Raw genomic sequence first — 23,067 nt, forward strand, 5'->3', positions numbered from 1 at the left:
CACACAGGGATAAAGACAGAGAAATAAATAAAGGGACTCAGAGTGAGCGGGAATACACACAGTCGGGACGTCGTCTCCAAAAGTCATTACTCTTATACTGCCCAGCAGATGACGCCATGAGAGTTAAACCCAATCATTGCTTATTTCCTTTTGCAGTTTTTGTTTTATGTTTATTTATTTATTTTTCACTGGTTTCTGCTTTCTACCGAGACATCTCTCTGGTCTCCTCTGGGATGCATTTACACCACTTATAAGACGCCCACCCCCCTTTGAAAATAGTTGTTTTTAGCATTTGATATGCGTTGCTTTCAAAGCCGGATTTTACTGGGATACGCTGTGAGATTAATTCCAAGCAGCCCTTTTTCTGGCATAACCATTAGCGTTAACCCCCTCCCCACCCCCTGACTCCCCTCCTACGCCTGTTGATGGATAATGGTGCTATTCCCTTTGGAGCGCCATCTCCACGAAGCACGATCTGTCGAGAACCGTGGGAGGTCACGACTGACACAGCGACCCCTCTCTGTGCTTCCTCCCAAAAGTTCTAAAAAAATGAAGTCAAGGAGATCACCAATACAGATCTATAGATAGATTTACAGTACATTGTTCATTTGTGGTTGCATCCTGACTGGTCCTGGTACTGCTGTATATATACACAAATGTTCTTCTCTGAACAAACTCAATACAGTAATTCCATATTAGATTAGATTAGATTCAACTGTATTGTCATTGCAAATAGTACAAGTACAAGTACAACAAAATGCAGTTTTGCATTTAACCAGAGTGCAAACTAGTAAAGTGCCGATTAAGACAATATATACAAATGAAGATACATGTGGTGTGTATAAATAGACATATACATATATACTGTTTGCAGTTAAGGTGCAAAGGATAGACACATATTATATCTGATGAATAAGAGTTAAGTATAAGTTGCATTATGATAAAATATTGCATAAAAAATGTTGTTATATTCGGAATGAATACATATTCTCCCACAAATTTGAATTACGGCAATACTTATTTCTAATTTTTATGTTTAGTTACAAACTTTGTTGGGCAGAGAAAGAATCATGAATAAGGTTGTTTGTTTGTGGCAACAACAGATCAAATCTTTCATTATTTTTAACTTATGGTGTCTGTATGTGATACTCTCTCCTTTCTCCACTGAATGATTTACTAAATTATTTTGTGAAAATGCTTAAAAATAGGTGTCCTTTTGCATAAGGAAAAGGAAAATGCATGATGTATTATTTTGTATGTATATTGATGTATTTACTCATGTATATGTGTGGGTGGGAGTTTGCCTTTATGGTAGCATGTTAGTCGTGTCAGTGTCATCTGCTTATGGTAATTCATGTGATTCATTTCTGTGCTTTTCCTCTGTCAATGCAAGTTTTTTTGTGTACGTGCGTATATGTGTGCATCTCTCCCTTTTGTGAGAGTGTTTAAGCCTCCGCGCGTGTGTATAAATGTGTGTGTGTGTGTTCATGTTACAATGATTAATGAGTCTGGGAGAGTGCCTGCAGGCTGAGATCAGGTGCAACAAGATTTAACTTAGCAGAAAACGCTCAATTCCCTTCCTACACATTCAATTAACCCGTCCCCGTGCACTTCTCTCTGTTCCCTCTGCAGAGCCATTCATCTCTGAGCTTACACATCACTCTGCTGCGGCCGAGGAGTGCTCTCATTTAAAAGCCATCTTTTATTTGCAGCCCTTTTGTGTTCGCAGTACGAGTTTCACACATAACGTTTGGAATCAGCCTCTCAGATCAAGTGGCCCAGCCCCCACTCTGATAAGGATATACAGTAGTATCTACACTAAACTTAATATTATTTAGTCACTGCTTCCCTCAAAGCATTAGTTCAACACTTAGTACTGTAAGTAATCATATTTGCTTTTATTACGCCCCTGTGAGCTGAAGATTGGATAAATAGCCACCTGCTGGCTTCAAATGGTGCACTGAGCATTAGTGTATAATTCATCAATTAGACACTTTGTGAATTGTGGTCTGGTGCAGTTATGACCATTAACAGTGATTTATTTTCAGGATCACTTCAATGTTTTACATTATAGTAAGGCACCAACATGTAACATGTATTTATCAGCAAAACTAAATGAAAGTAGTACAAAACAAAGTAGTGCCATAGTTAGCATAATTAGCAGCATTTGTGAGAAAAAAGTACTTTGATTTGTGAGCTTTCAGATTAACATGAGACAATTATTAGTGTTTCAAAGATGCCAAATACTCTTTAGAATCATGACAATATGCCACACATGGATAAGCTGCATCAACAAAACTAGAGACCGTCTTGCGATGGGATCACCCTTGACCTTCTTTGACCACGGCCATCTTCGAACTTGATCTCAACTACACACCTGTAAAGTTTTGTGACTGCATCTTGCACGGTTGTGACGCCATCACGGTGACAGACCTGTCGACAGACACACTGACAGACAGAAATACAAACATCTGGCAATGTATTCAAAACCCCCTCTGTGGTAGTTCCTGCTACAGTAGGTGACAGTGTCTCCATAGGACCACATTTTGCCACGATGACTCACACACAGACTCACAAGGTGAAAACAATACCAGCATCTATCACGGCTGGTAAAGACACCATTCAATGTCAGATATATGCAACTATTATATTATATTGGCGTCCAACATAATGTTACCCACTATTGCAGCAGTGTTTGCAAAAAAAATGTAAATGAAGCACATGTCATGTTTTCATCAAGTATTTAAATGCATTCACTTCCTATTCTACCAGGTCATCCATCTGATTATTGTTTGTGTTGTATGCCACCGTTTACAGGTTGGAGTTTCAGTATGGGTTCAGCGTACCAGTTTCACAGCTGGAGAGTGTTTGTAGTCGTCTGTGCCCTGCCCTGTGTGTGTGCCGTGGTGGCGCTTACCTTCATGCCAGAAAGTCCCAGGTTCTACCTTGAGGTAATGCTGTTTTCCTTAATTATTGCAGATTAAGAAACAGTTCCGATCCCTCATGAAATCTGCTGCAGCAGTTGTATCTTCAAGAATGGTGCCCCGCGGTGCTGTGTCATTGTCACCAACCGTCTGGGCTTATCAGTTTTTCACATTCAACATATCCAGAGTAATACGTCAGGCAAATTGAGAGTACTTGGACAGTTCCCAACAGATGTTTGATCAGACCAAACAGTGTGAGTCATCTAAAACCCTTGGAGGAGGTCGTATATGTGTCTGCAAAAAACAGAAGCTTGGAGCTCCGTGACAGTAGGTTTGCTGCTGCAGGATAATTACCCTTTGAAGTAAAATGAGTCACCGTTGTCGTGACTTTCATCATTTTGACCCATCTTGGAAAAATCAAAGGAACAGTGTATACAATTGTGGCTGTGTTGCTGTCCCTGAGTGAGCGAGACCAGCGCTGAGCCCATGAATTAACCGTCTCTCTTTCCTTCCTGTCAGGTGGGGAAGCACGATGAAGCCTGGATGATCCTCAAACAGATCCACGACACCAACATGAGAGCGCGTGGGCAGCCGGAGAAAGTCTTCACCGTGAGTGTTTGTCTCTGCCGTGTGCTGTCTTGGCTGGGTTTCCTGATGCTTAAGGAAGCAAAGAGGCTTATATTCTGCCACCGCTGGGACAGGTTTAACGCTTTCACTGTGCAGGATCATATCTGAATTATGAAGCTTCTGAAAGCTGTTTTGTGTCGTTCAGGCTTATTTGCTTCGTGAGCTGCACTTTGGGAAAGCCTCTTAGTCAACACACGTTTCTTCAATTGATCATGTACTGTAGTACACACTGTTTACATTGATTTTCATTACAGTTATCATGTGCTTTTAATCTTGCATCTTGAATGTACCTGTTGTATTATACTGTGATCATCATTTTCTTTCTTGGCTACACAGGTAAACAGGATTAAGATCCCCAAACAGCTGGATGAACTGGTGGAAATGGAGTCAGAGTCTGGCAACCGATTTTCCAAGTTCTTCTTTAGGATAAAGTCTGAAATACATGGGGTACATATTTGTCTTTTCATTTAATTGCAGCAGAAAGCTACTTGTTTGTTCATTTTCTTTCTTATTATGAATTTCTATCCACTTTTGATCACATGATGTGTAATATGTCTCTTATCTCTTTTTAGATCTATCTGAATCTCATGAAGTGCTTCAACTACCCTATGAGAGAAAACATGATACGACTAGCCATAGTGTGGTTCATGCTGTCATTCGGGTGAGCTTCTTCCTGATGTCATTTGTGTCATAGACAAGTGTAATTTCGCTGGTCAGATAATAGCACTAGGCAGTCGGGCTTGCGGCCAAATTGCATTTCTGTCATCTCGATCTCTCCGCTGTGCAGAAGTTGCATGGTCTTGGAATCAATCACAGTCTGTCGGATCAATACTGGTCCATTGGTGTCTCAGCGGGAGCAGAGATAGGAGTGAACACAGCCAGAGATTAAAAAAACACCCTGAAAACACTCTTTAGACTCAAACAGAAACCACAAGTGTCTCCTGGTCTTTTACTGCATCTGACTTCACATGGAAGAGTGTTTCTGTCCATGTTTTTGTCAGATCTCTAAAATCAATATTCTTTGGCTGATCAATTGATTCTTGATCTGACTGTATGCTTCTGGTTGCAGGTATTATGGCCTGTCAGTCTGGTTCCCTGATGTCATCAAACACCTTCAGGCAGATGAGTATGCCTCCAAAGTGAAGCTTCACAACAATGAACGCATCGAAGACTTCACCTTCAACTTCACTCTGGAGAACCAGATACACAGAAATGGCCTCTTCATCAACGACCGGTAGGACAAGTCAACTTACAGCAGGCTAGATTGATTATTATACTGTGATAGAGTTTTACAAAAGCAGAATGTAACTGTGCTTCTTCAGATTCATCAACATGAAGCTGAGATCTGTCACCTTCATCGACTCTACCTTTCGTAACTGCTACTTTGATGATGTGACATCGGTGGGCTCCTTCTTCCGCAACTGCACCTTCATTGAAGCTTTCTTCTACAACACAGGTGAGATGTAATATTAAATATTGCTAACTTTGACATGAATACACAGCTAGAGTGGTATGTTTTGTCATTTCTGATAATTAGATTCAGCAGGTTTAATCAGGTCATGGTGAAAAAGAACATTTTCTTTTTCCATTAATAGTTTTTATTGAGAGTTTTTCAAAAATCATTCTGTTTTTACACCATAGACCCTTCTCATCATTACTCTTTCGTATGTTTTTTGCAAATATATGAGCACAAACTGTAAATGAAAAAAAGTACTAAGTAAAATAAAACATACAATCAAAAAAATTCATAAAATTAAACTATTAAAATTGAATAAATTAATAAACAAGAAAACATTTGAAAAGAAAAGAAAAAAACAGGAAAGGAGATGTTGGGAACGGACTGGAATACAATTTACTGCACAGAAAACATCATATTCATTGATTTCCTATAGATGGCAACGGTAGGGGAATTATTTAGTTTGTTATTTACACCTTTAAAATTATAAAATAAAATAGCTAGGTTCAATGGCACTAAAGTATTGTATCCATTTAACCCAATATGATAATAATGTGCATACTTTACGCTTTAAAGAAAATGTCAGTTTCTCCATTACATATATATCCTTCATAATTTCAATAAAGCTTTGGGAGTAACCATTTTTTATATATGTTATATATGCAATAGTTTTCTCTTTTGGAAAAAAAGCTGTGAGGCAAGACAACAATATACACTGCGTTGTGATTGGCTCTGTTTTTCATTCTCTGGGCAGACATTGATGATGCCAAGTTGATAGACGGCACCGAGGTGGTGAACAGCACATTCACTCACAACAAGAAAGGATGCCAGATGACGTTTGATGATGACTACAGCGCTTACTGGGTTTACTTCATCAATTTCCTGGGGACGCTGGCCGTTCTGCCCGGCAACATCGTGTCCGCCCTTCTCATGGACAAAATTGGGCGTCTGTCCATGTTAGGTAAGAACAGGGGTGTGTGAGTGAGGTTCACGTTTGTGTGTGTGCACTTGAGTAATTGGTTTTTACATCGACTGTTGGATGTTGAAATGATTCATGGTATGGATGTGACATCCATCATTGAGCATGAGAGGCAATTTTGGTTAGGCCCTATAATTCAGTTGAACATTAGTCAAATAAATGTCACTTGCACTAACTCTTGCTTTGTGCGTCCATCAGGTGGCTCCATGGTCCTTTCAGGCATCAGCTGTTTCTTCTTGTGGTTTGGCACCAGTGAGTCCATGATGATTTTCATGTTGTGCCTTTACAACGGCCTCAGCATCTCTGCCTGGAACTCCCTGGATGTGGTCACGACTGAGTCATTCCCTACGGCCAGGAGGTGAGAAGACAAACAATGGATGAGTACTTAGTTGTTTTATGGATTTACATCTAGTGGACAGAATAACACATAAAACACAGGGGTGAGTCGAACTTTAACACATTTCTCTCTCTTCTCTACCTCCTCCTGTGTCTGATTCTTCTCTCCCTATCAGAGGAACAGGCTTTGGGTTCTGCAACGCTCTGTGTAAGCTGGCTGCAGTCTTGGGGAACCTGATTTTTGGTTCTCTTGTCGGCATCACAAAGTCCATCCCCATCCTCATGGCCTCGTCTGTGCTCGTCGGGGGAGGCCTGGTTGCGCTCCGGTTGCCTGACACCAAGTTGAATGTCCTCATGTAACAGCGGCTCGGCGTTCAGCAGCTGGGATTAAAAACCTGGATAAAACCTGGGTGAATCCGAGAGGAAGCCCAGGGAGCGTTGAGCAAGGAGTGCAAATGGCTTGGTTCACACATATCTCAACACTATTCATCGCATTTCGCTAATGTTTAGGTTTATCATACAAATCAAAACTCATTAGATTCCTTGTTGGTCAATAATAAGCTCAGCCTTTTTTGTGAATGTATTGTGTGGAGATTTCACATGACAGCTGAGAGTGTGCACAGGTTTTGAGACTTTGGTGGAGTTTTTCTTCCGTGACTGGTGGCCCCCTTCCAGCTGCAGCCATAACCTGAGTGTGTGGAGTCACTGCATGGTTAAAGCTCAAGGCTTTTAATATTGATACAGTCTTATTAGGACAAGCCAGATGGGGAGAAAAGTGATAAACAAGCTGTAATGAGCACAGCCAACCTTCTGTGTGACAACGTAGGGAATAGATGATCAGACGGAGCGGACACACGACACAGCTGTATGACAGCTGGCTTGCCCACAACACTCACAAGTACACAGGACATGTTGTAGACGGTGTGCAGGAAGGCAACCAACACCAATACATAAACAGCCACACTTAGGTATATTTTATGTGCAAATACATGTCTTAAAATAGACTGATACGACATATACTGTATTTTACGCAACATGACATTTGCTCAGACATCTGCGACCTTTTCAAAATAGATAATTCAACGCCAAGCCCTTTGCATTACCTACCCAACCATGAATCAAAAAGGCCATATTGAAAAACTGTATTTTCTTGTACCAATAATTGTATGGTAGCTATGTTGAATCTGAGGCTACTTATTTTATTTTCTTCTTTTGCTTTGTGTTATTGTGGAAGTTGGAATGATGAATTATTCATTTTATCCAAATGTTGGTACTCCAGGTCCCCATCCATGTGTTGTGTTATTGTCCCAAAGGCTCTCTGATGAGCTCTTCTTCTCATTTAGCTTTGTGTTGGATCTTTGCTTGTGGCAGTGGCGTTGATAATGACATGTCATGCTGCTTCCTTTAAAAATACTGAATGGCCTTTTTTAAATGTGCCTCTCCTTAACTGGAGCAGTCTGCCCATAGTCATGTGGTGTCCAAAGGTTATAAGGAACAGACAGAAACTGAATAGGAAGTAAATAGATAAAATAATCATGCTGTTTTTGTGTGTGTATATATGTGAAAAATATATGGCCAGTATCTTATTAAGGTGTTAATTATTTTTTGGTCTAAAACTCATTTCTTTTGTTAAACATCACTATTTTTATAAAACTTTTATTTTGGTGAGATAAGCCTCTTCCGCTCCTGAAAAACAATTCCAATTGTTCCAATAGGTGAAATGAACCTAACATGATCAAATGGTGTAAGTTACCGAGCATGACTACAAAGTGATAATGTAAATAACAACCACCTCTTTATGAGGGCTAATTGGTGCCACCCATGATGAAAAAGTGTCCTATGGAAACCTTTTGGCTTTTTTTATTTTATTTTAAATCATCTGGGAGATATTTAACAGAAATTCTGTTTGCATATTTGTTACATTTCAAGTTGTGAAACAAATTCAAAACTGGGTGATAAATTTGAGCTTTGTCATTTAATTGTCATCTAATTTTGCCATAATCTCACACTTGAAAACATGACCTACCTTGTACTCGTTATTATGTATCTTGTCTTTCAACATTGGAACCTCAGTGCATACTGCTAAAGGATAATAATAAAATCACGTTGCTATTTTCAAAGTGTCAAAATACCTCTTAAAAATTCAAATTGATATTGACATTTTTCAGATATAACATAACGATTCAGTTGCTCTCAGTCTTGTTTGACATGGATTATATTTTCTGTGGCTAACAGCCTGCGTCCTCCTGCTTTTCTGTGTATTTGTGGTATCTGTGATTGCAGCGTAGAGGTAGTTTGCCCTTGCACAGTTGCACTGCAGTTGGCTTTGTCAAGGCTACACAACAACAACAAAAACAACAAAGACTTCCAAAGTGGTACTGTACATGTGCATCCATTTCCACGGACCCAACTTTTCTCAGATTTTGTAAAATCAGTTGGAAAATACATTCTGAAGAGTGCTGCTACTGTGCAACAGATATTTTTTAAACAAAAGTATTCTAAATAAATGCACTGATATAAAAACAAATTACTTTTGCTCAGCGTCAATCCAACGCTACGTCAGTTGATCTGTGTGTTTCTGGATGAGTTAAAACATGAATTAGTGGCAGATCTACCTGTTGTGTTACGTTGGGGAGAAATTATATTACCTGTTATGTTTGAGGTGTTTTTGGGGTATTGCTTAAATGTACTGTATTTATGTGTGTGCGTGTATAAGAGAGAGTACTGTATGTGTGTGTGAGTGTAAATAATGTACATATCAAAGCTGATATTGGTGGACTTGGGTTATATGTGTATAAGCTCCTTGATCGACTCATGTGTCTCCTGCTTTGTCCAAGCGATAAATCCATCTATTGTGTCTCTGTTGTATCACATCTCAGTGTGTCCTTGGCTTTTTAGCCCCTACGCACCTGCTACTGTGTGTGTAAGTGTGTGTGTGCGTGTGTGTGTGTGTGTGCGCGCACAAACTTGCATGTATGTAAGAAAACTTTTCTTCTTTTGTGCTCAACTTTGTGTTCTTACTGTAAAGTCTCCTGGGAGAAAAAGATGGCAATATTCTGATTTTTGTTGAGGAAAAATGTGAATGTATCACTCTTGTAAGTTCTGTTCATCCATTTTATGGAGGTAATCAAATGTACGTGGAGAATAAAGCTGTGTATATTATTGTGAAAGGGCCTGCCAGTCATCGGATGGCTGAGCTGTATGTTCAGAGGTCCATAAGTGTGAAAATATGTGAAGAAATATTTGCCAAATGATGCCCTGTGAATAAACTGGAAAGGCAGGGATTGCAGACTGTGCTGCTTTTGAACATGTATACAATAAAAGCTATGTTCTCTAGCAAATGATGCTGTGCTTTTATTTCACAACCCTTATTCAAACTTCAGAATAAAATGAATCTTATATACAGCTTTACATCACCTGCTGTATAGACATTTGCACCAAGACTGAGTCCTTATTTTACATTATTTTACAACAAACACACAAACTCGTGGAGAAATTGTGCGAATGCAGACTTGGAGTGCAAATTTTTCCTTTTGTTCAAGTAGATTTTTTGCATGTGTTCATGGGTACATGCACGCACATATAAGATAAACATATGAAATAAGCTTAGTTGTCAGTTTATCAGGTAAAAATGTAATATGAAACTGTGCAATGCAAAAAATCCTATCTTTATGAAGGTTATAATATTCAGTTTACTAAAGAGAGATACTGATTCAACTTTATGGCCATTTTGGAGGCTGTACTGTAGTTTGTGGTGCTGTTTTGAATTATATTCTATACTGAGAAAAAAATATAATATTATCTAAAATCTAAAATGAAGTACACAAAATATTAGAAACACCACACATCAGTATACTAGGTAGTTGAGCGTAAGTAGCCTACATGCAGAGAAACACATGCAGTATGCAGTTGTGTTCCCTGTGGTTACTCCATTCATAATCTCAAACTAATGCTGCCATCTAGTGGAAGAATTTAGGTACTGAAATTATTAACTGACTAAAAGGCAAGACAAATGTATTTGTATAGCTTAATTCAACAAGGCAGTTCAAAGTGCTTTATGTAAGATAATAAGGCAAAAGGATAAGCTATAAAATAAACACAGGGTAGTATTAAAAATATGTATAAAGAGTAAGGTAAAATGGAAGATAGCAATAAGCTTACATCCCAGCCAACATGGTTATGTGGGCCCCACATGGGTTATGCTGGGGGTACCTGGGTACCAAGTGGGTATGGGCCCCAAATGGGCATCTTATCTGGGGCCCACTTGGATCAACTAAGTACATGTGGGCTACCCAAGTGGGTTCTAGGTGGGTCACTAATGGGAAATTAGTTCATGGGCTCAGAATGGGCAACAAAAATGGCACCCACTTGGGTCAACTAAGTTGATCCCACATGGGCTCCTCATGTGGGCTACCCGTGTGGGTCCTAGTTGGGTCACTACTGGGAAATTAGTGCATGGGGCCAACATGGAAACTGTGGACAAACCCACTTACATTCCATATTTCAGGCCATGTAGTCCCCATGTAGTTCTCACATAGAACTTAAAGGTCCCATATCATGCTCATTTTCAGGTTCATACTTGTATTTTGTGTTTCTACTATAACATGTTTACATGGTTTAATGTTAAAAAAAAACTTTATTTTCCTCATACTGTCGACCTGAATATACCTGTATTTACCCTCTGTCTGAAACGCTCCGTTTTAGCGCATTTTGACGGAATTGCAACAGAATTGCGTTAACATTGCTAGTCAACAGCTTGGGTCCGTGTGTACTTCTTGTTAGCTGATGACATTCACATTACACTGCAACCAGGAATAAACTGGGACACATTTAGAATGTTTTACGTTTAAAATTGTGTCAAGGATCTAAATATTGTATATTCGTGACATCACGAATGGGCAGAAATCCTGACGGCTTGTTTCAAATGCAGAGTTTCTGAATACGGGCTGTGTGTATTTCCCCGTGGATTGAGTGTTTCGATACTTTCATAGTATTTATATAGGACTTAAACCTACTTTATAATAAAAAAAAAAAAATGAAAATCTCACTTTTTTATAATATGGGCCCTTTAAACCTGGGGCCGAGATGTGTTTTGGTTTATGTTGCCAAGATTGGGCCCATATAACACCCAGTGTACTCCTGCATGAAACCCACAAGGGCAATTGACATGGGGTCATTATGGAACCCATAGACAATCCCATATAGGTGTTTTATTATTTACCTTTTTCCCCAGTGGCAGTGAATGCAGCACCTTTTGTTTTGACCAGCAGGTGGTGCAAGGTGCTCAAAATGTCCATCTCCTAGTCCCGTCAATCATTTCACTTCAGAGCATTAGAGGGGGCAAGATAACACAAACACTTTGTTCAGGAGTCAAGCCAAAGAAGAAGTGCACACCGTGATGGAGCTCGTCTGCTGCAAGTGACAAAGTGCTGCAAAGGAGTTTCATGAAACCTTTTGGAGACTGTTGTGAGCCCATTTTCGGTGTTTTTTTCTCCAGTTATTTAATCATATCAGTATATCCTGAGAGGCGCGGCACATAGCTGGCTGGTGTGCTGTAACGTCAGCTCGTGGGGTGAAGTTGTTTCCATTTCAGACGAGTCCACAAGTGGAGGAGGAAACGACGCAAGATGCACCATGAAGAAACCGCAACTCTTCAAAAGCCGCGCTATGGAAGTAAGTCACACTTTCTCTAACACGTTAAGGTCACACCGTTAACTCCTGTGTTTGATGAGCAGCAGGTGGTTTAAAGCAGCACCTGGCTCCTCTGAACAGCAGGATACCTGTAGTGTGTCAATCCATGACAATATAGAAGAATATAAATAAAATATGATGTGAGAGTGATAAAAAACTGTCAATGAAAAGATGTGTTTTTAGGTGAAGGAAGGTCAAATCCTGGTTGTTAAATTAAAGCTATAGCCAATAAGCCTAACATTGGTACGTTCAGGGTCCAGGTTGTATGTGGGCTTTTTGGGGGCTGCAAACTCCCTGAAAATGTGTTTTTGAATAGTATTTTTCCTTCAAAGTGTCCCAACTGCACCACAGTGATTTTTATTTATTTAATGACTGTAGCTTGCATATCAGCTTGACTACACATCAGGTGTTTTCTCATAGGTTAACCATTAACCTGGGGTTTTGCTGCTGCTGAGAACTTGCCCCATGAGTATGTTAAGAATGTAACTGATATAAAACACATCTAAAGTCTGCAAACTACTTCAAGTCAGAGTTAACTGTATGTAGATCTTGTCACTGGCCAACATCTGTGGGCAAAGTGCAACTTTTGAGAGATAACACCAATCAATTATGTCATCAATGCAATCTTTTTTGCCTCTGACTTCGTCCCATTGAATTTCATTGATCAGTTGTCGTTGCATTGCAGACCACCCTATCTTATGCTGTGTGATGGATGTTTGGCTTCTGTGCATCCAAAGGGAGGTGTGTCAAATAATGAGTATTTTGTTGCAAAGACTGTGAGATAGGGTAGTCTTATGATCCAACAAGCTATATCTTTAATTTGTAGGCCTTGTCATTGTGTAATGGTGCCCTCCTGCATGCATTTTTAACTTGCAAGTGCTGTTATGGGACCAAAGCGAAGTCGTTCCCTGAGATTAATTTCAATAAATGTCAGACTAACCTTAGTTTATGACATGGACTTACCCAAAAGCAAAGTCTTGATTTGTAGTTTCCCTTCGCCCCCCCACCCCCTCCTCATGACACGTACTCATGGAGCCCATAACTTAGGTCCGGTGATCCTGTGACACACAAACACAACAAATGCATCCTGAGGGTTAAATATAACGCTCAGTAAAAGAGTTCAGACAGGCTCTTCCAGGAAGTGTGTGAGTGAGTCAGTAGAGGAGGTAGTGTGTGTGTGTAATGGCTGCACTGGGGCTGTTTTAAACCTGACATGAGTGTTCATACACATTTGCATCCAGGTCACAGCTGCACAGCTGGGCCACTGATCTATGGTTCGATGGCCAGATACTGTGCTCATGAAGCGTTAGGGCATTTCACTCAGGAGGCTGGACACCCCATTTTGTGTGTGTGTGTTTATCTTGTTTCTCTTCTCACATGTGAGTAGTATTATGTCAAGCCTCTATTGAGACCGAGTGAACGGATGTCTATGCAGGTGGCTGATGAATAGGCAGAATTTAACAGAGAGTGCTTGAGAGGTTGAACTTAAATGTCCCCGTGGGGGGAATTTGTCTTGTACTCCACGTTGCAGCTCCAAACTCAATAAAGAAAGATACAATTTCCAGGCATAAAAGGCTCCAAAAGACATTACAGCATGAAGCAACTGAAGCACAGCACTAAGTAAGAATTATAGATCTCCAACTTTGATGAGTAAACAGCTGAATTGTCTTCATGTGTGGAGGTTATTTGGCGATGGTAGACCGTGGTTGACCAAGGCTAATGTTTTGCCCTTCTCCTGGGCATTGGGATTAGATTGTTTAGGCTAATCAATCAACAGGTTTAACCAGTTTAAGTTGGCATCACTAGAGGTATAATATTCATACAACCCATGTACACAAGATAGACTGACTCTGACTCATGGGTGTATACAGTATGTGACATGGTGTTTGGTCCAGTGGGAGAAAGCTCTGAGCCCCTGAGATTGTCCCTTCAGTCGGCCAGAAATAAAGAGATTTGATTGGATTAGAGCGTTGGGGTGGAGGAGATCTCATTAAGCTGCAGGTAAAGGTCAGCTCGCAGCAGAAGTCACTTGTCAGTCGGGGCACCCCACTGCGGCCACTTTGACATGGCTGTTTCATCTTCCTCAGACAAGGGTTCATCGGGGCATGGGATGTAGTTCAGTTTCTAAGAGGCACTCAAGAGCCCTTCAGTCAAAATAAACTCCCTTTAACAAGAATTATCCTCTCAGTCTTTGTGAAGCTTTCACAATGAAAGCCTGCTGTACAGCACTTGTACATGTCAGTTCTCTTGAAACGTTAATGTCAGTCTAATGAGCAGCTTCCTTTGAGGAGATTCTTTACAATCAATGATAAAATGCTGAATGCAAATTGTTGAAGTACTGTATAACCTGTTCTGTATCATCATGTGTTAAGAGTGTGTTATTTTTTTGCTGTGTAATGTTTGAAATAGCCTTTTGTGTGAATAAGCTGTGTCATGTTATCTGTGTCAAGATAACTTACTATATGAATATAAAACACACCCAAGTAATTGTGAATGACTAATGCAGGTTACACAGATCTGGATACTGAACTATAATTCAATATAAAATGTTATTAAACAAGCTTTAATTAAAAACTAATAACATTCATTATAAAAGTTTTTTTCTTTTACACATATAATAGGTTTGGTCTCATGTGATTTTGTTTACATTTGCCATATTGTGACATAATTTGTGTGCCTTTTCTAGCCATCCAGGACGATGAGAGGCAGTCGGCGGAGGAGATGGATGAGAGGAGACGACAGAACATCGCCTACGAGTACCTGTGTCACCTGGAGGAGGCCAAACGGTAAGACGGGAGGAGGGGAAAAAACCTTGAAGATAAGAGGAGCTTAATGGCACATGCTGATTAAAGGCAACCACTTTCTTTTATAGTGTTTACTTTGTCACAACTCATAGCTCGGAGGAATTACATTTGGGCGTGTTCTTGGGTCAAGCGTTCGCTTTGTTTAATGTTTGATCATGTAGAACAGTTCTGTGTTATAAGTTTGTGTGCTTAATCAACATCATAAAAACAGCAGGGAGTGGTTGAGAAATGAAGTGGCGGAGAGAAAGTGAGCGGAATATGATAGATAAGGGAACAAAGTAGTCTGCAATTAAATAATTTTTGTAGTAGCACGGAGCTGTAATGACAGATAAAGGGCATGCACGTGAGATGATGACACAGATCTGTAAGCATTCATGAGATCGTGGGTGATTAAGAAATGGGAGGTGCTGACTGACTGGAAAGAGTGGCTCCCTTTCGACTGATCGCTGAAATAATCAAATAATCAAATAAAAATCTAGAAGGTTTGTTGATAATTCTCAGTAGGTTTAGTAAATACTTTTGTTTCTAATGGCTTGCAATGAGTTTCACAAGAATCTTTCAAAATGATGTCATGCTAAAGACAACATAAACCGTCTTGTGAGGTGCCCGTGCAAAAGCAAAAAACTAAACCACTTCCTGTCTTCTTTACAAGGGCTTCCACCCAAGTAGGGAGGAACAGGAAGTGTAATCATGCCTCCTTTTAACACACTGATTTTGTGACAACCCCACCCTGTCAAACAAAGATGGATCTGAACCTACTGTAACACTCTGTAGCATTCCAGTGGTGATTCAGCAATCATGCTCTTTCTTGGGACACTCTTTATATGAGCGTCATTCACATCAGCATTTCCTGACAGATTATTGTTTGACAACTGAACTTGCACTTTGACTCAGTGAAGACTATTTGAATAGCCTGAATTATCTGCTTATGTCACAGGATAATAAGGGTCTACGAGCGCAGGGAGGCTAGACTGAGCACAGGTTCGGTCAACCATCATAATCAGACCACGCCTAGATTATCACACATTTTTCTTTTTTTTTTAGTGTGCTGAAAAAACTTCAGTGGAGGGCTAGCTCAGCTGCACTGATGCAGTTTAAGGAACAGGTGCTTTAGTATCACTCCACAGGCAACCTTAAAATCACCCCTGTTTAACACTCGCATGCACACACTTTCTAGCTTCCTTTTATTGCATGATCCCAGTGCTACTGACTTTTCTATGCTCCTTTCAATTGTAGAGTGGAACCTCTATTCTGGGAAAGCCGTCAAGTTAGATTAGGATTAAGACAGCTGCTAATGAAGCTGTCAACTACTACAGAGAGCGTGGGATTAGGCTCTGCTCTCTGGGGTCGGGAGTCACTGAAACAAGCCAACCATGTAGAAATAGCTCTTTTAGTACACCTGGGTTATGATCTTACAAGAGACCTATAGTTTCATTATCCACCTATGTTTTTGTTAACACTGCATGTGTTTGTTCAGTTAACCCAAAACTCCAGGACGTCAGAAGCTGCCAAGAAATGTCCTTAGTGTTGGGAAAAAACACGTACTGCTCCTCCAACATAATCAAGTAATCTGTAGCCAAACAAACAGTTGGGAAACATGGGAAAGTCCGATTTTATGAAATTCTAGATCGCAAGATGATTGTTTGTTAAACTCGTAGATGTCACATGTCCAGTTTTTGACAGTGGACTTATTAAAATGTCAAAAGCATAATTAATGACATCCCAATCTGATCTGCAGCGTCGGTAAAGGCCTTTTTCACAGCAGACAATTTGACTTGTCACAGCAGGAAAAGCTTAGGTATCACTCATATCATTAACTATGGTGTCCCAGTGTGTCCTTTGACCTCTATCTTTTAGATCCCTTGTTAACTGTAAGTCATTGTTAAAATGCCCTTTTGCTCTCTGTTAAAAACTGGAACCTTTATCCAGTGCACCACTGGTGGAGCGGCATGAACAAATAAACAGCAACCAGCAGTTTCGATGAAAATATCCTCACTGACAACAATGTGTGACACAACAGAAAGACAGAAACTTTGTTCCAAAAAGATTATTGCTTTGCTTCCAGTGCCTTAAATGACATTAGGTCAACTGAAGAATAGTCGTAGTAATGCATGCAAGATGCAAAACTAACTTTTATTGTCTAATTTGCCGATGTCATATTTACCCGGAGTTCTTTACATAGCAGATTGCCCACGTGCTTTGTTGTTCAAAGTCCCCTTAAGTGCACTTGGTAGAGAGCTAAGTTGGTCTTAACTGTTGGTGGTGTTGTCAGTTGATAGACACACCCTCCTAACAAAACACACACATGCTCACAGTAGTTTCAGGAATGAGACTTTGTCCCCTCACCAGAGAGTAAACAGTTGACAGTTTAATTTGTAGCTATTTTGGATGGGAACCTTTCTGGTTTGCTGTGATACGGGTCCAACCCAGGATATCTAGAGCATGTTATTTTTCCAGTAAAGGATATTATCCTAATTTTCAAACACACCCTACCCCACCACATATGCTAAATTTCTCTCATTACACACTCACACAGGCACCCACGCAAACACAAACTCATGACCAGCATGACTAAGCTACATGACGCAAGCCTTCAGAAGACACTCTTGGACGAATCCACAAAGAATAGATCGCGGCTGCTGATAGCACCATGAATTGTGCATCACTGTCTGCTCCCTCTCAAAGTCCGATTCACAAAAGATCTCGCACTAATGATCCTTTTTGTGAATTCACCCCGTCAGTATGTAGTCAGAAAACACTGTAGCTGAAAGCAAAGGAGATCACTAATATTGTGTTGACGGGGGGGACAGATTTAAGTCCCAGAGTCCAGAAAGCTGTGTTTTGTTTTGCCCGGTGAGTCGCAGATCGGACAATGACAGGAAGGCCTGCTTTGGAGGGTTGTAAACAGGAGTGCTAGCCTGTCCTGCTTCAGGAGACAAGGAGACATTGTTTTAAGTACAGGAAGTGAAGTTTCACAGGAGAGCTCTGTTACCCATGCAGGATGTTCCTTATGACTATATTCCCGCCACTATGTCACTTCTATGGAGATATGAATGTTCTGCTTTACACCAGGTTTTACAGCGAAAATGCAACGACCATCTGTACTTTCCATTCTAATAAACACTGAAGTATGGCAGAGGTCTTTTTTCTTGCATAATCTACAGCATCAGCTGATCTAACTGGTTACGAGGATGCTCTATTCCTCAAGGTGCTTAACCTACACTCTCCACTGGGTTTGTGTTGATAGTGCATGATGTGTTGTGGTTGTCCTTTTAATGTGCTGACACATATTTTGGCAGACTAGATCCTTTGTGCACCCACACGGCCTTAATTAACCTAAACAAGGTGTCTGTGTGCACATGCATGTGGGAGGGAACGCTTTATTGCTTGGCAGACGGAAAGGTACAGTGGGAGCTGCTGGTATGAATGAAAGCCACTGAGCACTGTATATTAGATAAAGGATAAAGTCAGGTGTAAGATGATGAGCAAAAAGGTAAAAATATAACACATAAGTTTGGGGATTTTGAGGTGTAGCCATGATGGTAAATATGGTGTCTCTAGGGCACACGGGCAGCTCAGTGGGTAGAGTAGTCGTCCTTTTAACGATAAGGTTTATGGTTTGATCCCCGGCTCCTACTGTCTGCATTTTGCAGTGTCCTTGAGCGAGACACTGAACCCCAAGTTGTTCCCCGGGTGCTTTACAGCAGCCCACCTAAGGATGGGTTAAATGCAGAGGCCAAAATTTCATGTATGTATGACTCTAATAAAGGTAAAGGTTAAGTTGAAGTCACTTCCAGGCAGTAAGATAATGTGTAACAGATTTTCAGACCCTGATGATTCACCATAAATCATTCACTAGCTCTTTGGAATGGGTTTTTCCTAACCTCTCTGGGAATAGTCTGGCTGAAAAAGCTGCTCTGACTCTGCTCTTGAACCTCTCAAAGGAAAATTACATCAGTTTGAACGAAGGTCCTCATTATTATTTTTAACATCTGTTAAATTTTTTAGTGTCTATCTTGATGTCAAACAAATCTGTGATCATTCCTTGTAGAGATTAAAAATCACCTTCACACCTTCACCAGTGATCAGTTAGGCTTTAGACTAATTGAAGTAGTTTTGCTCACTGTTTACCTCTCTAACCTCACATTGTCCACTCGACAAGTAAGTCTAACCTTTAACCTTTAACCTGCTCCCAAAGCTCAGACTGTATGTCAGTCCACAGCCCCCTTCCTAAAGCATGCTGGGCTCAGTGTGGGTGCTTCCTGTAACAATGCCCAGTTCTCACTGGCCTACACACTACTTTGTTGCTCTGTTTAACCAAAAACATTTCAGTTAAGTATAGCAGCACTGACACAATCAATTAATATTGTAGCCTGGAGTTGGGTAGCATGTGTTGTCCTATAAAATTCATTTAAAGATGGTATACTTCGAACTAAAATCACATTCATACTGTCCCACCAACAGTCTATATAATAGATCAAAGACAGCAAGAGATCATTTTTATTATGATTTATGTTTGCGTGTTATTGGCCCAGTCTTTAGTTCTTGCTTGGATCAGAAGGGCAGCAGGTGTAGGAAAAGCCAATATTGAGTTGCGGACTACATGCAGGCATTCTGCCACCTCATAAATTGCACTGCAGTCTGTAGTAGATCTCAGGTGGCAGGGTAAACAGAGTGGACTGATGTGTGTTCATACTCTGACTGTAACCATAGCATGCTGTTAAATATTACAGAGAGGGACAAAATTTTAATGGTCATGGTGATTTAACTGGAAATTCTATCCAGTCACTTGAATTGATGAGTTAAGCTCTGTATTTCCCGAGAATAGTTTCTTCTCATCTTTATATATATTCACCTCAGCTAGCTGAGTAATAATTTGACATAATGTTATTCTCTGCTTTGTGCCATGAATAGATGTATATTAGATTAGATTAGACATAGATTTGAATAAGAAATGTATTTTGAAATGTATAATTACTTCCTCAAAGGCGATTTTCCTCTGAGGTCTGTTTGGTTGCAAGAGAGAAAATTCTCTGGCTGCTCTGAGATCAGTGTTTGTGTACACTCAGGTGGATGGAGGCCTGCTTAGAGGAGGATTTGCCCCCGACCACAGAGCTGGAGGAGGGACTGAGGAATGGCGTCTACCTTGGCAAACTTGCCAACTTTTTCGCCCCCAAAATGGTGTCTGAGAAAAGAATCTACGACAGAGATCAGGCCCGCTATAAGGTACACCTCCATTCTTTTGCATTTATACTCTTTCCATCGTCCCTCTTTAGGTAACGGCGTAGTTATACTACGTTTGCATTTTTCACCAGTTTACAGCACAGCAGTCAGGAAGACTGTTTTCAGATCTGTCAGGCACTTCCTGACCGTTTTAAACCGTTTTACACAGGAAAGGGAGAAAAGTGGCAGCCGATTGTTAGGGCCTACTACAAAAATGTCTGAATGAGATTTTTCAATTCAATTCAAAACACTTTATTTGTCCCCAGGGGTCAGTTTGCAGAGACATGTAGAGTAGTACAGTAACACAATATAGGAACAATTTTATAGGTAAAGATGCAAGGATAAGTGGTACACATTATGAAAAATAAACTGTAAATAAGCTTGACTTTGAGCTTTGTGTCTGATATGTCTACATTTGTATGTCTGTGCTCCTGTTTTCACCCTGTTTTCACCTTCAGAGCAAAGGGCTGCACTTCAGACACACCGACAACACAGTGCAGTGGCTCCGAGCCATGGAGTCAGTAGGTCTCCCCAAGGTAAGTCAGTAAGTCAGACACATGCTTCCTGTTTCACAAACATGCATACAAGCATACTCAGTATACAGACCCGATTGAGTGATCCGTCAGTCAGTCATCACGCCTTAAGAAAAGATAATTTCTTACATTACATTAAGTACCCCATTTGCAGATAAGTTAAAGCTTTTATAAAACTCAAACAGTTGATATTCTGTAAGAGTCTTTGCTAAGTCAAAAATATCACTTGAGCATCTCTCTGAGATTCTATTCATGATGGAATAACACATACGGTAAACAAGCTGAAGGAGAGAGAAAATGGCCTGACGCAAGTTAATGTGAAAGTCTTCATCGACACAACAGCATGTGATGTCGGCAGACAAATCAATCCTATGTTATCATGAAAGACACGAGTTGTGTTTTTAGGAAGGGAGACTCACCAAGACTTGAGTTGTTGAGTCATTCATTTTCAGCAGATTACATTTTTTCAAAAGATATATTAGCTGTTTTACAAGCCCATCTAATAGACAAACGAAAAACTGAGAGGGAGATCCCGTTCAAGGGATCTTTTGCAACACAAACTATGGAATTGGGATGCCGTTACTTTGTGTTCATTGACTCAGGGTTGGTATATAATCGCTCATTTTAGAGGTTAGAAACCATCTTAAAACTAAGGATTCGTAGCTACAACTAAGACAAAGTAGAATCCATCCATTCATACATTCAGTAGAATCCCAAACTAGGACAGGGTCTAGAGAGACTACAGCAAGACTGTGTCAAATTAGACTTTAAGTCATTTAAGATAAAAAGCTGCAGAGAATAAGGGGGTAACAAATATTATATCAGTTAACATGACTTTTCTTCACATTGTGAGTATGCTTCAGCACCTGTGACAACCTGTGTTTGCATGATTTAAAATGGGTGTGGTGAACTCAAATGCTCTGTAAAATGTCAATAGTTTCATCTCTGTGACATGATTCACATACTGCACACACACACACACACGTCATGCATGTAAGAATGTAAACACAGACGGATGAAATTGTAATGAGGGTGTGGCAGTTCTCACAGAACAGTATTAACCTCATTACATCTTTTATGAGGTAACACAAAAGACCTCACTGAGGTGTATCCTGGAAATGAAAACAAGGTCACATTGATAGCCTCTTGTCTCTGTGCTGCCCTTTGGGAGTATGGAGCCTTTTTAGGAACGTAACCTTATCTGTAGCTTCTACTATTACGCCATTCCCTGTTTTTGAGCAAAACCATGATGTTGAAAGTATTATTCAGGTGTGACATGATAAAAAAACAAAACACTTTTTAGTTAATTTAGTAAATATCTGTAGATACCTGTTTTGAAATTGAAAATTATGTGCTACGCAAAGGTAGCATTTATTGCAGTGCAGTTCCCTGGGATTGCATAATATTTTTCAGGTGTTCCTATTATTATGTCCACCCCTTACAACATGCATCTACAGGTTAAAATGCGAGGAAACATTAATATAATAAATAAATAGATAATGTGCTCCTATTTGGCTGCAGCAGAATAAAGAGTGCCAAGACACAGATAAAAGAAGAGTGACTAATATATTTATATATATAAATATATGCTGGTTTCTGCTTTCAGATATTCTATCCTGAAACGACAGACGTGTACGATCGCAAAAACATGCCCAAGGTGGTTTACTGCATACACGCACTGAGGTAAGAATAAAAGGATTCAGAAAACATAGTGATTTTTCACTCTACTGTCTTCATGCATTTCTCACTTCTGACAACAAAATTGCTCTCTCTCAGTCTAAAGTCTTTTGTTTGTGCAATGGCAGAGAAGGTGCCACACCTGAATGTGATTTCACTTCCAAGAAAGAAATGAAAACCAGTGGACTAAACTGCTATTAGTTATAGATGACCTAAAGGCCACGGGCTGGTATCTGGTAGTTAGATTTAAACTGTGAGCTAACGGGCATTGCCTGACATTTGTCTGTTAATGCTGATTTTTTAATCTGCTCAGTCTTTTTGTCACTGACGGGTTACTCACTGGCTAATTTGGATTCATTTACTTTCACTCGATGGTTATGGCAGACAATGTCTAACACTTTGGTTTGAATGTGACAGGTTTGAGGTTTGAGTGGTTATTTTGCCATCCACACAGCAGTGTACTCAAGTTACGGAAATAAGAACAGCTCCATATGTAGGATGACAGTTGTCTGGGTCTGCTAACACTAACATTTGTATTACTCTGTATGGGGTTCAGGCGAGGCTTCTTTTTGTTCCCATCATGATCAACCACTAATTTCTATGTCAATAACAGAAATAGTACTGAGTACGTGATATGAAACAGGAACTAGAAAATGTTATTTCTACTTAGGTGAAGCAGAGAGTGCTTCTTGTCAAATGCAGACCTTTTTATGATTTGTCATAAGTAGGTCAAGGTTATATTATACAGCACCATGCAATTAGCTATAGGCAGTTATTGCTGCAATGTGGCGCGTTCACATGCTTTTCAGTCTCTGAG

General features: G+C 40.1%; 2 protein-coding genes across 4 annotated transcripts in view; both read left to right on the plus strand.

Moving 5' to 3' along the window:
* The window catches only part of sv2ca (synaptic vesicle glycoprotein 2Ca), a 29,663-nt gene extending 20,000 nt beyond the window's left edge, over positions 1 to 9,663 (plus strand). Inside the window, exons 5-13 of one of the 2 annotated variants that reach the window (XM_037776940.1) lie at positions 2,818 to 2,951; positions 3,444 to 3,533; positions 3,888 to 3,998; positions 4,124 to 4,212; positions 4,621 to 4,785; positions 4,874 to 5,007; positions 5,762 to 5,968; positions 6,185 to 6,344; positions 6,499 to 6,682. In XM_037776940.1, coding sequence (XP_037632868.1) covers positions 2,818 to 2,951; positions 3,444 to 3,533; positions 3,888 to 3,998; positions 4,124 to 4,212; positions 4,621 to 4,785; positions 4,874 to 5,007; positions 5,762 to 5,968; positions 6,185 to 6,344; positions 6,499 to 6,682 — 1,274 coding nt within the window. Of the gene's footprint in view, positions 1 to 2,817; positions 2,952 to 3,443; positions 3,534 to 3,887; positions 3,999 to 4,123; positions 4,213 to 4,620; positions 4,786 to 4,873; positions 5,008 to 5,761; positions 5,969 to 6,184; positions 6,345 to 6,498 lie in introns of both variants that reach the window. The other variant, XM_037776941.1, reaches the window with a different exon arrangement.
* Positions 9,664 to 11,650: 1,987 nt separating this feature from the next.
* Positions 11,651 to 23,067, plus strand: part of iqgap2 (IQ motif containing GTPase activating protein 2) — a 33,498-nt gene continuing 22,081 nt past the window's right edge. For both annotated transcript variants that reach the window (XM_037776915.1, XM_037776916.1), the window contains exons 1-5: positions 11,651 to 11,995; positions 14,700 to 14,799; positions 19,887 to 20,043; positions 20,499 to 20,576; positions 22,180 to 22,256. In XM_037776915.1, the coding sequence (XP_037632843.1) occupies positions 11,950 to 11,995; positions 14,700 to 14,799; positions 19,887 to 20,043; positions 20,499 to 20,576; positions 22,180 to 22,256 (458 nt within the window). In that variant the 5' untranslated portion in view covers positions 11,651 to 11,949. The remainder of the gene's footprint in view (positions 11,996 to 14,699; positions 14,800 to 19,886; positions 20,044 to 20,498; positions 20,577 to 22,179; positions 22,257 to 23,067) is intronic.

The sequence above is a fragment of the Sebastes umbrosus genome, chromosome 8, assembly GCF_015220745.1.
Source record: "Sebastes umbrosus isolate fSebUmb1 chromosome 8, fSebUmb1.pri, whole genome shotgun sequence".
Lineage (NCBI taxonomy): Eukaryota > Metazoa > Chordata > Actinopteri > Perciformes > Sebastidae > Sebastes > Sebastes umbrosus.